The sequence below is a fragment of the Varanus komodoensis genome, unplaced genomic scaffold (assembly GCF_004798865.1).
Source record: "Varanus komodoensis strain SLA01 unplaced genomic scaffold, ASM479886v1 scaffold6_4, whole genome shotgun sequence".
In the NCBI taxonomy this organism is placed as follows: domain Eukaryota; kingdom Metazoa; phylum Chordata; class Lepidosauria; order Squamata; family Varanidae; genus Varanus; species Varanus komodoensis.
In genome coordinates this window covers 17,360,494-17,376,847 of record NW_025336347.1, presented here as the reverse complement: position 1 = coordinate 17,376,847, position 16,354 = coordinate 17,360,494, and the positions used below count along the sequence as shown (strand labels likewise).

Genomic DNA, 16,354 nt, shown 5'->3' with positions numbered 1-16,354 from the left:
GTGGAGAGGTTGGTTGACATAGTCCACCAAGTCAGAGTACGGAGGATCGCAAACGGAATCCGAATCAATTTGTTGGAAGAATCCCGTTGCGGGTGAAATGAAGCGTTGAAGAAAAGTTGAAGGGGCCGCATACGCAGTCTGGCATACGGGACAATGGCAACTGCAGCAGCCATGTGTCCCAGTAGTCTCTGAATGGATATGGCTGGAACTGTCCCATGCAGTCGGATTCGTTGAATGTGGCTGCATAAGATATCTCGACGTTCCGGAGGAAGGAATGCTATTTCCCGTATAGAGTCGAGACGTGCTCCGATGAAGTCGATGACCTGTGTGGGAATAAGGGACGATTTCTCGTGGTTAATGCAGAGACCAAGATCATCCAGTAGAGCGCAGGTCATGTGTAAAGCAGATAGGAGGCCTTGTTTAGTCTGCAAAACGATCAGCCAATCATCTAGATATGGGTATATCTGCACTCCCCGTGTCCGTAAGTACGCGCATATTGGTGCCATACACTTAGTGAAAACTCGAAGGGTCATAGCAAGGCCGAAAGGCAGAACAGTGAACTCGAACATATCGGATCCGACAGCAAAACGTAGGAAGCGTCTATAAGATGGATGGATAGAAATATGAAAGTAAGCATCCTTCAAGTCCAGTGAGGCGAACCAATCCTCTCTCTTCAATAGCGGAAAGATATTCTGTAAAGTGGTCATCCGAGACTTTTTTGGGGTGATGTACTTATTAAGACTTCATAAGTCCAGAATTGGACGAAGACCACCGTCCTTCTTTGGAACCATAAAATATCTGGAGTAGAATCCATGCCATCCCTCCGAGCGGGATAGTTGTCGAAATGCGCCCCTGCGAAGCAATTGAAAGACTTCCTCGCATAACACCGATGAAGAAGGTGTAAAACGAATCAGGCTCGATGGAGGGACATCGAATTCTATCCTATACCCAAACTGAATGATAGATAACACCCACCTATCAGATGTAACGGACTCCCAAATGGGGAGTCAGCCCTGGAACCAGTCCCCATAAGGGAGAGGGAAAGGTGGTGTTGGAAGAGAGAGGATGGTTCACCAGGACCGTCAACATTGGCGTTTATCGACGTTGAAATGTCGACAGTCCTGGAAGAAGCGCTGTGGCAGTTGCTGCCTCCGACGTTGTTGTCTGGTACTGTTGGCGAAGATGGTATTGTTGACGATAGGAGGAACGAGGCCACTGCCACTTATGCTTCTGTTGGGGAAGCTCCATGCAGTGCACAGTCATACGGGATTCGTGTATAGCCTTTAGCTTGTGGTCGGTCTTTTGGTGGAACAGGCCGGTACCATCATATGGCATCTCCTCGATCCTCCTTTTCATTTCTTCAGGGAAATTACAATTGTGCAGCCACATGTGTCGGCGTAAAGATATGGCATTGACGAGGGCCCTCAAATTGGTGTCTACATGGTGCCTTGCAGTAGACAACTGTTGCACCGCCACCTGCATCGCTTCTTTGATGAGGACTCTGGCGAGGTCTGCTTGGTGGTCTGGGAGGGAGGAAGCAACGTTATCCAGTTTTGCATAATAAAATACTGGTAACGTGCCAGTGTTGCTTCGTAGTTCGATATGCGTATGCCGAGCCCAGAGACCGCATAGACTCGGCGCGCAAGCATATCGATCTTTCTCCCCTCCTTGTCACAAGGGGCGGTATGACCCCTGGACTCCCTGCCCTGGGAGGATTCAACCACAACAGAGTTCGGTTTCGGGTGGCGAAGTAAGAAAGGGATGTCGTCCTCTCAAACTCTGTACATGGCCTCATACCAGCGGGATGTGGCTTGTGGTTGAGCCGGTTGATCCCATGGCTGAGCCATAGCCTGGCATAGTGTAGTGATTAGTGGCAGGGCTATGGCTGCAGACTGCTCCCCTCTCACGACGTCATAGAACCGATCCGTGGATGGGTTTGCTCTTTGATGAGCTTCAATTTCGAGGGCCCGGACGTGGCAGGACATGAGTTCCGAGAAGGAAAAGTGTGGTTCATCGGGTGAAGCAGGCCCTTGGGAGGAGATCACCACATCGGGGGATGCAGAGTCGACCTCCCACTCATCCGAGTCTTCCCCGTAACGATGATGGTCACTAGAGGACAAAGTTTCAGGCGAGGTCAGACGCCCTCTCTCCATGCGCCTGGACGTGGATGGTATGTCTCCCAGGACCGATGGTGATCTACGATCCCGAGGATAATAAGGATATAGGGTTAGTAGCCACCCCAGCCGGGACAGGCACCATATCCGGGCAGTAACCAGTCCTCATCCCGACGTTCAGACGAACGGCTACATCACCGAGGAGGCGAGGGCGAGTCTGCAGGCAACTCAGTTGTTGGCACTGGGGTCGGAGAACGTTCCCTCGGTGGGAAGTCTCTAATTTCGCCATCAGAGATGGACTCCAGAAGCGGCTCCTTTGGTTGTTGAGGTGGCATGCTCTCAGGCCGGATAGTTGGCCTGGGGGATCCCGGCAGAGTCACCTGCATGGCTGACTGCAGTGCCGGTCCCAAGGGGGTCGGTACCGAGGCAGCAGTCGGTACCGAGAAGCCCAATGAACCCAAGCCCCAGTGTTTGGGGCGGTCGGGTTTCTTGCTCTTGCGAGCAGGGTTGTCCACCTTCTCCTTCCTGGGTTTTTTTATGGGTGGAAGGTTTATCCAATCCAGTGTGTTTGTGCTTCTCCCGCTTCTTAGCTGGGGAGGAAGGCAGCAACTGGGCCTCCATAGAAGTGGCGCCTTCGTCCAAAGGATGCTGCGGAGGAACGGCGGAAAATGAAGCGGGGCACTTCGGTGGGGCGCTCGCGGTAGAGGTGGAGCACTGAGAAGGAGTGGCCGAAGAGGAACCAGGCTGTAACAGCAGTTGGTCCGATTGCATTAGGGCCTGGTTCCAGAGGAGTTTTCAGAGACAGTTCTCCCGATTCTTCCTTGCTTGCTTGGTAATGGCCAAGCAGTGGCCGCACTTGTCAGTTCTATGCCCCTCGCCAAGGCAGAGGAGGCATAGATCATGCGGATCCACAGGCGACATTTTGGATCCGCATTCAATACATTTGCGGAATGCCGCTCGCTGCGCCATCACAAAAAAGAAAAAAGAAGACAGTATAGAGGGTAAGATAATATTTTTGGTTTGTTTGTTTTTTTTAGAAAACAAAGAATGGAAGAAAAAACAGGGAAGAGATACAGACTTGGAGTATAAGGTAGGAAGAGATAAAGTGTAAAAACGGACAGTGAGCATAAAGCACAAAGATCTTAGGGAGGGACGTTAACAGGCACAAGGCACAGCGAACGGCGGTTGCAAAGACTGAGTAAAATGGCGGACACTCTGCTCTATTTATACCACATAGCGGGGAGGGAACGGAGTTTTACCGCCAAAAACCGTTAGCTTTCTAATCTTCCGGCCTAGGCACTGCGCAGGCACAGCACCCATATGTGTGATGCACAGAAGCCACATCGAAGAAGGGAATGTTTCCTTCCATGTGCAGATGGAGCTGGTATCTAGTGTATGCTTCCTGTTGGAGGAAGGGGACAAGAAGGTGTTTTTCTCAGATTCTTCCTTCCTCTTGAAGCACTAAACCCCTTAAAACAGTATTGGGTAATGAAAGGTAAATCAGAAAACTGCCACATATCCTTTTCTTTGGAGCTAACTGCCTAGTGCAAGTCTGGATGCTACCCAACATGTTCACATCTTTGATTGGGCAAAATGTATTCATACCAGAATGTCTCTTAGTCTCATGTAGCTAGCTAGCATATATCAAAATATGAGAATGCTGAGAAATGTTGCATGATTAAGCAGCTACCAGGATAACACAGCTCCAAGGTACACATGTAATCAAGAAGAAATGTATGGTGAGTTGGGAAGGAACAACCAGTATTTCAACAATGTCTTCAATAATTAGCTAGGACAGAACAGTCATTATAAAGCAACAGACGTATGTTAAACATGAGATACACCCAAAATCTTGCATTTACAAGATGTTGTTATAAATAGGTAATTCCATAAATGCTTCATTGTCAGCATTTATAACTAACATGTTAGCACTTACCCTTGTCCAGTGATGTTTGATTCATATGATGGATATTTTCTTTGTTTCCTTGATCTAAAGTCATATCAGGTGGTGAGGAAAATTGTTTTGACCTGCCAGTGTCCTGGACTGGTTTCTTTACCTTTTCCAAAATCCCCATTTGGCACGATCTGTTAGTTTTCATGCCTGCAGACTTTATTACCTTAATAGGGGGAAAAACAACTCTTAACCAAAGGTAAAATGTTTACAATTGAGCTAATTCAGAATTGAAAGCACTAGAAAAATATTAAAACATATAATATGGATTGTGAGAGGGGGTTTTTTTTTTGAGATTAACAATGTGGCCAAATGTGGCACAATTACAACAAACTATTACTAGTATTCTACTATTATTACATTGCATTTGTATCCCGCCTTTTTTCTTCTTGTGAGGAACTCAAGGAAGCTTACATAACTCATCTTTATCCTCACAAAAATAACCCCAAGAAGTAGGTTGGGTGAGCTTCTGCTCCTGGGAATGACCCCAGGTCATCATTGAGTGGGACAAGAACCCAGGTCTTCTGAATCCCCAGTCCAATAGTCTAACCATCACACCACACTGGCTGCCATGTATAGTCTAGCCAAGATAAAAGCTTAAATACTGCAGGATAGACTCTTGGTTTCAATCACTACAAATAAGGAATTCTCAGATAAAGGGACTTGCTATCGCTCACATAGTTAAGAAATGAACACTTGGTGAAACATACATTATAAGTAGGGAATTTAAAGTTCTATTGGGAAAATTTTATGCTCTACTATGCAGGTTTTCTCCTCTTGTATATACTTTATGTAACAAGGGACTCTGAGAATGTCAGAAAAATTGAGAGCAATGCTGTGAGGAAGCCCAACTCTCCCACTAAGCTGGTCCTCTAGCAGACAACACAAGGTGGAATGGTTAAATTTATTTATTGATTTTATATACTATTCAACAACCATACATGGCTCCCATAATGATTTACAAAAAATCAGTGTTAAATATATAGAAGTTCATAATTACAATATGACAACATCCTACAACAATTTCATCATTAAAACAATAAAATAAACACATTCACAAAGGACCATTGTAAATAAATCTATAAATCTATCGGCCACCAATCTACCCACCTGTTGTCCTTCCTCCACCCACTTATTAACTGCAGCCACAAGATTGCAACTCTGCCTCTTAACGCAACTGTCTAATTAAGTTTAAATAGCTAAATGAATTCAAATAATTAAATAACAGAACAAAATTAAATAAATACTCAAACATAAATAAAATAATAAAATCCATTGATCATAAAATTTATTATTCCACAGCAGTCACAATTACTATCAATTAAAGCACCAAGAAAACAAAAGGTCTTGGTCTGACATCAAAAATATAGTGTTGGTGTGAGGTGCACCTCTGTGAGGAGGTTCCATAATCAGGGTTCCATGGCAGAGAAGACCCTCCCTCTACAATCCACCTTCCTTACTTCCCAGAGGGGCAGCTCCCAAAGAAGGACCTCCACCACTGGCCTTAGGAGTCAGCCAGGTATATATGGGAGTAGGTGTCCCTTCAGATATGCCAGCCCTAAGCTGTATAGGGATTTATATACCCTTGTAAGCACCTTAAAGTGGGCCTGGAACTCAACCCGAAAGCTGAGAAACCAGACTCAGATGCATCCACCCTCTTCAGGATATGGATGCAACAGTCACATCAACAGAGAAGAATGGATCTCTCTAAAGGTGATGAGGGTAGAGAAACTCGTGAAGGGCAGCTCCTGGGCATCAGTGATAGATGAAGGTGACACCGGTGGAAGAATTTTTACTAAACTGGCAATGATGCTGAAGCTTTCTCTGGTTAGTTCTGAGCAGAAGGCAGCAATGCTAAACTTCTGAATATTTCTTACCTTAAAAACCCTATGATTAAACAAGAGATAGGGCCAGAAATGAGCCTCCCAGGAAAAAAGGTACTCAACAAGCTACTAGGGAAGAGCAAAGGACAAGTATGAATAGAGCTGCCACTAATGTGCAACTAGATCAATTCTTAAAGGAAGTGGCTGACATGCAGAGAGGCTAAAAGGAAGTCTGATGCTGCATAACACATACAATTGGAACATGGAATATGAGGAACATGAATCAAGGCAAACTGGAAAATGTAAAACAAGAGAGACATCAATGTACTTTTGGACTAAAGTGCACTGGAATAGGACACTTTCAGTCAGGCAAATACAAAGTGTTTTACTCTGGAAAAGTCAGAAGAAATGGAGTAGCTCTACTATTGAGGCAAGATATAGCACAAGCAGTAAAGAGTTGTAATGCAAAGCCTGTCCAACTAATATCAGCGAGAATTCTTGGAAACCTTATCAACATAATGATCATTCAAGTCAACGTTCCAAAAACATGCTGAAGGAGAAAAAACTTTTATGCAAGCTATACTGATCATCATGGGTGACTGGTACGCAAGACCAGGGAACAAAGCAGAGTTAAATGTTGTGGGAGAATTTGCCCTAGGGGTCAGAAAGGAAGGAGGAGAGCTCATAGAATTCTGTGAAGCTCGCCATTTGTTTACTGCATAAACATACTTCAGGCAACCAGTCAGATCACCAGATGGCCAATACAGAAATCAGACTACATAACTGGAAGTAGAAGATGGGAAATCTGTATTCCCACTGCCAAATCAAGACCAGGAGGAGATTGTGGTAGAAAATGAACTGTTAATACAAAAATCAGAGTAAAGCTGAGTCATAAGTGGGAGCACACAGCGTGAAGTGGTTAGAAGATATGAACAAGAGCGAACTGAGCTAAGTTGGTCTTACCACAGCCACTTGCTGCTCGCCACCAACGCTGCACTGAGAGGCCCCAGGGATGCTGCCGCCAAGACGGACCTGCACTGGTCCCTCCACTTGCTACTTCTGCCTCCTGGGAACATCTGTGTGCTCGCCCCTCCCCCCAGACACCTGTGAGAGAGGACCCTGGAGGCAAGGGGATGGTGCCTGCAGGGGTGGGGGTGGAGCCCCCATCTCACTGGTTGTGGCTGAAGGGCCACAGCCAAAGGGCGTGTAGTTGTTTGGGACCAGCTGGGGCCGGGCCAGGAATTTTGTCTTTTTAAGGGGGCAGGGTGGGTCCGTGTTTTTATTTTTATGTTTGTATGGAACAAGAGGCATGTGTAATTGTGTAATTGGGCTCTATTTTAATCACACAGCATCCTAGTTTTATTGTTGTTTTACTTGCTAGTTTTAACTGTTATGGGAGTTCCTGGGGAGCAGGTGGATGCCCTCATTGGGATGGTTATGGGCATGGGAAGATATGGTGCTGGGGGTTTAACACATCTTTACAGAAGAAAGGGGGAACAGATGGCTAGTATCTGTCCCCTCTTCTGGTTTCTCCTCCGTCCAGAAGGTCCCAGGTAGTGATATCAAGTGGCCCTCAAACTTGGTGCTGCTGCTGTTGAATGCCAGGTCAGTCCAAAACAAACCATCTCCCATCCAGGATTAAATCATGGATGAGAGGACCGACCTGACATATATTACTGAGACCTGGGTGGGAGAAGTGGGGGGCATGCCACTCACCCAAGCTGTGCCCACCTGGGTATTTGGTGCAGCACCAACCTCGCCTTGAGGGAAGAGAAGGGGGTGTGGCCCTAATTTACTAAGAATCAATCTCCCTCGTGGGGCTGCCTGTCCCTTTGAGGCAAGGTCTGGAGTGAACAAGGAAAAGCAAGAAGTCTTTTCTAGAAGTTCCAGGAGAAGAGAATTTCAAACCTAGATTAGAACTGTTAAAAGATCAACAGGGGAACATACTATCTTACCAAGTTGAAAGAAAAGATAGGGTACTGGTAGAATTAAGTTTCAGAGAGTGAATTGGTTCAAATCCTAACAACAATATGTTAACAAACATGGGAAATAAAATTATGACCCACAGCCTGGAAATACTTAATATGCATTCCAATCCTCAAGAAAGGAATTTGTCAATTTATAGGACCATTGCACTAATTTCCCATTTATGCATAGTGAAGCTCAAGGTGTTGCAACAAAGAATTTGTCCCTGTATGGAATGAGGGATGACTGATATTCAAACTGAAATCTGAAAAGGAAGAGGAACTTAATATGATATTCCAAATATACATTGACTACTGAAGCACACCAAAGAATTTCAGAAGAATATCAGTCTATGATTTATAGACTATAGCAAAGTTTTCACTTGTGTAGACCAGAAGAAGCTATGGATAGTCCTGAAGGAAATGGGTGTGTCTCAACACTTGATCATAGCCTTTTTCTTTGCTTAACTTAAGCTTTCTTCAACATCCACTATCACATAACTTAATTTCATTAATAGATCCAGATGTATTGAGGCAACTGGATATATATCCTTACCTCCTCAGATGCTCTTGCAGTGAATCTTCGGCCTAAAGCTGGAGGTGGCCCAAGGACCTTAGTTCCAAATGCAATGTGGGATACATCTTGATTTTTACTGTTTCGAGCAGTTGCTGATCCTCGGTTGATTAGGTGGTCTCCTACAGATACATAGTCTATTTAAAGCCAGGTGTTGTGAACAAACTGATTTATAAACAGTGTTTTGTTAAATTTAACAGGAGAAATCACTGGGAAAGCCAAAATGAAGGATCAGGTATGGGTTGGAGGTAGATCAAGATCTATTAGTAGACTAATGGGTGATTTCTGGTAGATCAGCATGAGTTTCTGACACTCAAATATTTTAAAGTAGCAATAAAAATAAGGCTCCTCTTGCATCTAAGGTAGCTTGCTAAAAAGCGGTTCCAGTACTGAAAACAAAAAAGGCACACTCTGTCTTAATTATATATACTATCTCTGCTCTCTTTCTCCATTTTGTATCTGGCTCCAGATGCTGGATATTAGGGTTCAGGTACAAACCAAAGTAGCTTCTACAAGTCTGCCCAGCCCTGCATGAATTAAATTACAACACTGCCACAATTTCCTTCAGTCCCATATGCATTTGATAACCCTACAATTGATCAATAAACTACTTGATCTCAGTATATTGTGAGTAAACAGGGTCCACAGCTTGGGAGTGCTCCTTGACCCAGAGCTATCCCTGGAAATCCAGGTGACAGTGGTGGCAAGGAGTGCCTTTCTTCAGCTTTGGCTGGTTCATCAGCTGTGACCTTACCTGGATGAGCACTGCCTAGCAACAGTGATACATGCCGTGGTCACTTCCCGGTTGGATTACTGTGACACACTCTACATGAGGCTGTCCTTGAAAATGGTTCAGATACTTCAGCTGGTACAAAACAGAGCTGTCAGGTTGCTGATGGGGACCGGTCGTTATTCTCATTTGGTGCCGGTCCTCTATCAGCTGTACTGGTTCCTAGATGATGCCCAGGCCCAATTCAAGGTACCAGTATTAACCTATAAAGCCCTAAATGACTTAGGTCCAGAACACCTGAAGGATCACCTCCTTCCCTATATGCCCTCATGCCCCTTAAGATTGGCAGGGGAGGCCTTGCTCCAGGAACCCTCTTTGAAGGAAGTACGGAGGGTGTCTACCCAGAGGAGGGCCTTCTCCGCAGTGGTGCCCAGACTATGGAATGCGCTCCACTGAGAGGTCCGCCTGGTGCCGATGTTATACTCCTTCTGGCAGCAAGTAAAGACCTTTTTATTTAACCATCATTTTAATAATCAAGGGTTTTAGATGTAAGATTTTTTTCTTTTCCCCCCTTCTCACAGTAGCATTTTCCATTCTTTTCCTCCCTTTTCTTTTCTCTTAGTTTGATGTTTGTTTTATATTATGCTGTTTTATATTGTTTTAATACTTGTGGTTTTAATATTGTAATTTTGCATTGTGTAAGTCATCCTGAGTGCTTGTCAGAAGGATGGGATATAAATGTTTGTATTATTAAATACTGGGCAAAGAAACTGGTGATCAGCCTGTCAGCTGTTTGTGGATTGAGCAGTGCTATTCTATTCACCTACCTGACTTATGGGATAAGTTGTCTAACACAATCTTAAATGCAGTTATCTGGGGGTAGGCACTATTGAACATTCTGAGAGTTACTTCTGAACCAATGTATATTGGACTGTATTATAAATCTAGCAACACAGGTTTTTAGTCACTAAAAACAAACAACCTGGTTGTCAACAGCAGCATCCCAGATCATGGTACGTAGAATGTTATCCAGTATTTTATTTATTATATTTATATCCAAGCGGCTTACATCATTCTCCTTCTCCTGCTCTCAGTCTTATCCCCACAACAATAATCCTATGGGTTAGGCTGGGCTGAGAGTCTGTATTCTGGTTATCCATTTCTAATTAGCTAGCTTATATAATATTGTATATCACAAATTAAAATCCTCCAAGCCAAGGCAGAATTACTTTTAATTAATGTAGAATTGATGGTATGACTTTTATTTGAATCAAATTATGTTTTTCCCTTGAGGTTTCTCATTGCCTACGTTTGAACCATCATAGCCTCTTTTCTTCAACCTGGGCATATCAGCTGTCCACTGCCTGATTTGCCTAATTAACATTGCTGGGCTTGCCATGCTATCTAAAGCAAATGAAGTTAGCAGGAAGGGGTGGCTTTTAAACTACCTCAGAACCCAACAAGAAGCCAGAGTATTGGAGTGGTTTTGAAATCAGTTGCATTGTATACCTTGCTACGTTTGGATGACACAGCAGCCTGTATGCTAAGAGGGTAAATAGACATGCACTGCACATGACAGACATATAAGGGGTGGAGAAAAGAAGCCACTATGGCCACCTAGCGATCGTGCAAACCCAGCTGTTGTTTTGTGCAACCTGAGGAAAGCACACTCTAAAATCTGTTCCAAATAAAAATATTACAGATTGTCATATATTTGATAGAGAAGTAAGAAGCTCAGTAAGAACTATTTATTATAAAATGGCCCTTTCTTATTCACCATTTTAGAGTGCAGCTGGTAATATTTTATTTATTAAATTTATATACCACCTTATTGTTTGGTACTGGAACAGAGACTCTAAACTCTGCAACTGCAAAGGAATTTGACAACTGACTATCACGGTTCTAATTTCACAATTGGACACACATTCCTCTGTTTCTACATTTATTAAAGTTTCAGCTTAATTGCATTAATGTCCAAATAGCATTCCTTATTTTACATTTTGATTAGTCTCAGTTAAGGTTCGGTTAAGATATACTTGTCATATTCTAATGAGAAGTGCTACCTTTCTATGGTGCAGGGTTCTCTCCATATACCAATAGCCAAACAATGATAAGGCCTGGATAATAGATCAGATGGTTTAGGCCATGGGTCCTCAAACTATGGCCCGGGGGCTGGATACGGCCTGCCATGCCCATTTATCCGGTCCGCCATGCCCATCTGGACCCGCCGCGCCTGCGCCCACCACCACCCACCTTGCCCTGCGCACAGTTTGCTCACTTGGAGAAAATGATTTCCAAGTGCGCAGGCCGCTGCCTTGTGCAGCCGCCTTGCTGTGTGTGCCCGCCCCTGTCTGCGCCTCGCCTCCCCTCGGCGCATGTGCCCACCCAGGGCTGCTATAAATTACTGGATGCTCAGGGGTGTGGCTGAGGACCAGGAGCGCTGTGGATTCACTCTTGGACCTCCCTGATACTTCTCGCTCTCTGATGCCAGAGAATTAAGGGGTTCAAGGTTGCTAGTGAGCTGGATGGATGTACCCAAGACTCTCTCTCCACCCTTCAAGGCAGAGATCCAATATATCCTATGGCTCCTGTGACACAATCCCAAGGATTACATGACTGCACTGCAATTTGGGATCCAGTCCATTGTATCTTTTAAAAAGTCAGTAGAAAGAGGTTAATTGCAAAATGTTCCATCAGGCTGAAAGAAGCATTTACAATGGAAAACTAGGGTAAATCTGGTACAGTTATACAAAAGGACATTCAAACCATTATAAAAACTGTTCTCTCTCATATCAAAGAGAAAATGACAGCTTTGAAGAGCATTCTGTAGAAGCATGGCTCCCAGAGGTTTAGAACAAAATTAAAGTGAGTAGATGTTTGAACTGAGAATGTTTGGTTCTTAGCAATTTTTACATAACAGGTAGAAAATAACAGTTATGTATTTAATTGTAAAAAGAGATTACGTATTTGATAATTTCCTGAATATGTACCAACTGCAGTACTGAGTATACTGTAAAATACTGGCCATTAAAATAAATAGCAATGGATATTGAACTTTGAAACTAATTTATTAACTAATCTCTACTTACCTTCCTTTTAAAAGCTGTTTATTTAATAAGTGACTATGTACCAAAAAAAGACCAAGAATTCAGTAATGAAGCTTTATTGATTCTAATGCTCTAAAGCCTTTAAAATTATACATTGGGAATGTATTAAAAAGTTTCACTTTGTATATGAGCAGAATTTACCCAAAACTGAACCTAATTTGCAGTCAGAGCTCATACATCTCCAAGTTTGTGAAGCTGTTCATGAAGGGGTAAACTGTACATTAGACATATATGTCTAATAAACACACATTATTCTCTTCACCATTCTCATTACCACATTGTATTACATTCATATCCTGCCTTTTCCTCTTGTGAGGACCCAAGCCAGGTTACTTAGCTCCCTTGGAAGCTCCCTCGGGAAAGGGCGGAGCTCGGAGAGGGCCCTGCGACCCATAAAGTGCTGGCGGCAGCCCGGGAGAACCAGCGCGCCGGACGGGGCCCACCTCCTTCCACGCTGCCCGGACCATCGCGTCGCCGCTTTGCAGCGACGCCCCCGTGGCCTCCGGCTGCCGCGCCGCCCTCCAGAGGCCAGGACCACCAGCCCAGGACCCAGGACCCGGCTCCGGCCTGCCTCCCTTGCGCGGGTGAGAGGTGTGCCGGGACAGGGCAGAGCTCAGGGAGGGCCCTGCGACCCATAAAGCGCTGGCAGCTGGCCGGGGCCAGCGGCCGAAGGGCGACGGCCAAAGGGCGGTCGCCGCCGTTTGGGAGCCGAGCGGGGGCTGGGCTGGCCAGGGGCCATGTTTTAATTGGTCCACCTGCCATGCTGCACTGCACTGTCGCTGTTATTGCTGCTGCCGCCGGACTGGGGCGTACCGCCGAGCCGGGGGCCAGCTGACGCCACTCCTGAGGGCATCGCTGGACCACCCTGGGCACGGAGGACGCCAGGGCCATGCTAGGCCCACCGCCGATGGTGCGGAGGAGGATGCCACCATCATCCCGCCTGACAGGTTTCCGCGCCCCTCCCTGCTCCCCCTCGCCGGTGCCGGTGAGAGTGATGCCGATTTGGGGCGGGCTGCGCGGGCGGGCACCAGTTTAACCCGCCGGGCCCGGCCTGGGGCTGGGCGGGCTTGGAGCTCCCTCCCCCTATGGACATCGGCCGCATTCTGCGGCTCAGTTTACCTGCTGGGCTGCGCTGCGCAGTCACTGCCGCTGCCACCGCTGCCAGACTGGGGCACATCGCCGAGGGAAGGGGGAGTTTTTTTATTGTTTTTATAATTTTATTGTATTTTAATTTGTTTTAATTTGTTTTTATGGAGTCGTCCCTGGCCATGTCGATGTTTGTGTTTCCTGGGGAGCGTGGGGGCGCCGCCATTGGGGTGGTCATGGGCAATGGATGTAACAGCGGTGGGGGCTTAACGTGTCTGCGTAGAAGAAGGAGGGACAGATGGTTGACACCTGCCCCTCCTTCCGGTTTGCCCCCAGCCAGAGGGTGCCAGGTAGTCTTGTCAACCGCCCCTTGGGCCTGACAGTGCTGCTGCTCAATGCCAGGTCGGTCAACAATAAATCTTCCCTCATCCATGACTTGATTGTGGATGAGGGGGCCGACCTGGCTTGCATAATGGAAACCTGGGCGGGAGAGGGGGGGATGTTGCCCTCTCTCAAATGTGCCCGCCTGGGTATCTGGTTCAGCACTGTCCACGCCCAGAGGGGAGGGGGGTCGCTTTGGTTTACCAAGCCTCCATCTCTCTCACGGGACTTCCGGTCCCTTCGAGACCAGGGCTGGAGTGCCTGTACTTGGTGTTGGGCGACTGAGACAGATTGGGGATTCTGTTGGTGTATCGTGCACCCTTCTGCCCAACAGTCTCCCTGACTGAGCTGACAGAGATCGTCTCGGACCTGGTGTTGAGGACCCCCAGGATGTTGGTCCTGGGAGACTTCACTCTTCATGCCGAGACTGGTCTGACCGGGGCGGCTCAGGACTTCATGGCCTCCATGACGGCCATGGGGCTGTCTCAACATGTCACCGGCCCGACCCATGAACGTGGACACACTCTGGACCTGGTTTTCTTGACGGGGCAGGAAGAGGGTGGTCTGAGGGTGAGGAATTTATGTTTGACTCCCCTGTCATGGTCAGATCACTTCCTGGTGAGGTTTGTGCTCGAGAGCAGCCTCTCCCTCTGTAAGGGTGCGGACCCGATCATGTGGGTCCGCCCCCAGAGCTGGATGGATCCGGATGGATTCCTGAAGGCCCTGGGGGAGTTTCCGGCTGACAAGACTGGTGCTCCTGTCGAGGCTCTGGTCGAACTGTGGAACGGGGAGATGACCAGGGCTGTGGACACGATCGCTCCTAAGCGTCCTCTCCCACTGGGCAGAACCCACTCTTCCCCTTGGTATACACCTGAATTGCGGGCGATGAAGCAGGTTGCGAGACGGCTAGAGAGTAGGTGGAGGAGATAACGGGATGAATCTGACCGAACACACTTGAGAGCCCATTATCAGGCCTATGCTGTGGTGGTGAGGGCGGCGAAAAAGAGTTTCTTTTCCGTTTCCGTTGCCTCCTCAAAATGCCGTCCGGTGGAGCTTTTTCGAGTGGTGCAAGGCCTGGTTCGTCCAGGTCCTAAGAAAGATCTGGTTCCACCCTCAAAGGCCCGCTGTGACGACTTTGCAATGCATATCAGGGAGAAAATCGGTCAGATTCGTCACGAGCTAGACTCCACTAGTGAATCAGAGGTTTCTGGGGAGACACCAATGCTGCCGTCTGGTCCAAAATTAATGGATGAATTTCAGTTATTGCGGCCTGATGATGTGGACAAGGTGCTTGGACGAGTACGTTCCACCACTTGCCTATTGGACCTTTGCCCATCTTGGTTAATAAATAATTCCAAGCACGGGATTGGGATCTGGATCTTGGAAGTGGTTAACACTTCTCTGAGGGAGGGTTGGGTGCCTGCTCCTTTAAAGGAGGCAGTAGTCCGACCGGTCCTGAAGAAAGCGTCACTGGATCCAGAGATGGCCACTAATTATAGACCAGTGGCCAACATCCCATTTCTGGGCAAGGTGTTGGAGCGGGTGGTGGCGGGACAACTCCAAGCTCTCTTGGATGAAATTGATTATCTGGACCCATTTCAGTCCGGCTTCAAACCCGGGTACGGTACTGAATCTGCCTTGGTCGCCCTGTACGATGACCTGTGCAGGGAGAAGGACAGGGGGAGTGCGTCCCTGTTGGTTCTCCTGGACCTCTCAGCGGCTTTTGATACAATCAACCATGGTATCCTTCTGGATAGGCTAGCGGGATTGGGGGTTGGAGGCACTGCTTTGCAGTGGTTCCACTCCTATCTGAATGGCCGATTCCAGAAGGTGGTGCTAGGAGACTATGGCTCTGCACCATGGCAGCTATGCCATGGAGTACCGCAGGAGTCCATTTTGTCCCCTTTGCTGTTTAACATCTACATGAAACCGCTGGGAGAGGTCATCAGGAGGTGTGGGCTGTAGAATCATCAGTACGCTGATGATACCCAGCTCTACCTCTCGTTTTCCACCAATCCAGGTGAGGCAGTGGCTGTACTGAACCAGTGCCTGGCCAAGGTAATGGGCTGGATGAGGGCCAATAAAGTGAAGCTCAATCCAGACAAGACAGAGGTCCTGTTAGTTGGCGGATCGGGCTTCGGAGAGGGTGAATTGAACTTAGTGCTGAATGGGGTTGCACTCCCTCTTAGGGACAAGGTCTGCAGCCTGGGAGTGCTCCTCGACCCAGAGCTTTCATTGGAAGCTCAGGTGACAGCAGTGGCGAGGAGCGCTTTCCTTCAGCTTCGGCTGTGCCCCTACCTGGAGTACGACTGCCTGGTGACAGTCACACATGCGCTGGTGACTTCCTGCCTTGACTTCTGTAACGCGCTGTACGTGGGGCTACCCTTGAAGACGGTCCGGATACTTCAATTGGTTCAAAATAGAGCTGCCAGGCTGCTGACGGGGACTGGGCATTATGTTCACATGACTCCGGTCCTCCGTCAGCTTCACTGGCTTCCCATTGAAGTCCGGGACCAATTCAAGGTGTTGGTGATGACCTGTAAAGCCCTAAACGGCTTGGGTCCTGGTTACTTGAAGGAGCGCTTACATCCATATACGCCCGCCTGCCCCTTGAGATCTGCGGG

At 47.1% G+C, this 16,354-nt stretch overlaps 1 protein-coding gene across 4 annotated transcripts in view; it reads right to left on the bottom strand.

Annotated features, from left to right (window-relative positions):
- CFAP20DC (CFAP20 domain containing) overlaps nucleotides 1-16,354 on the bottom strand; it is a 203,446-nt gene that overhangs the window by 96,205 nt on the left and 90,887 nt on the right. For 3 of the 4 annotated variants that reach the window (XM_044452102.1, XM_044452103.1, XM_044452104.1), the window contains 2 exons: nucleotides 8,409-8,548; nucleotides 4,051-4,231 (listed from right to left, as the gene is read on the bottom strand). The exons of the other annotated variant lie outside the window; for it this stretch is intronic. In XM_044452102.1, the coding sequence (XP_044308037.1) occupies nucleotides 4,051-4,231; nucleotides 8,409-8,548 (321 nt within the window). The remainder of the gene's footprint in view (nucleotides 1-4,050; nucleotides 4,232-8,408; nucleotides 8,549-16,354) is intronic. 4 annotated transcript variants of the gene reach the window in all.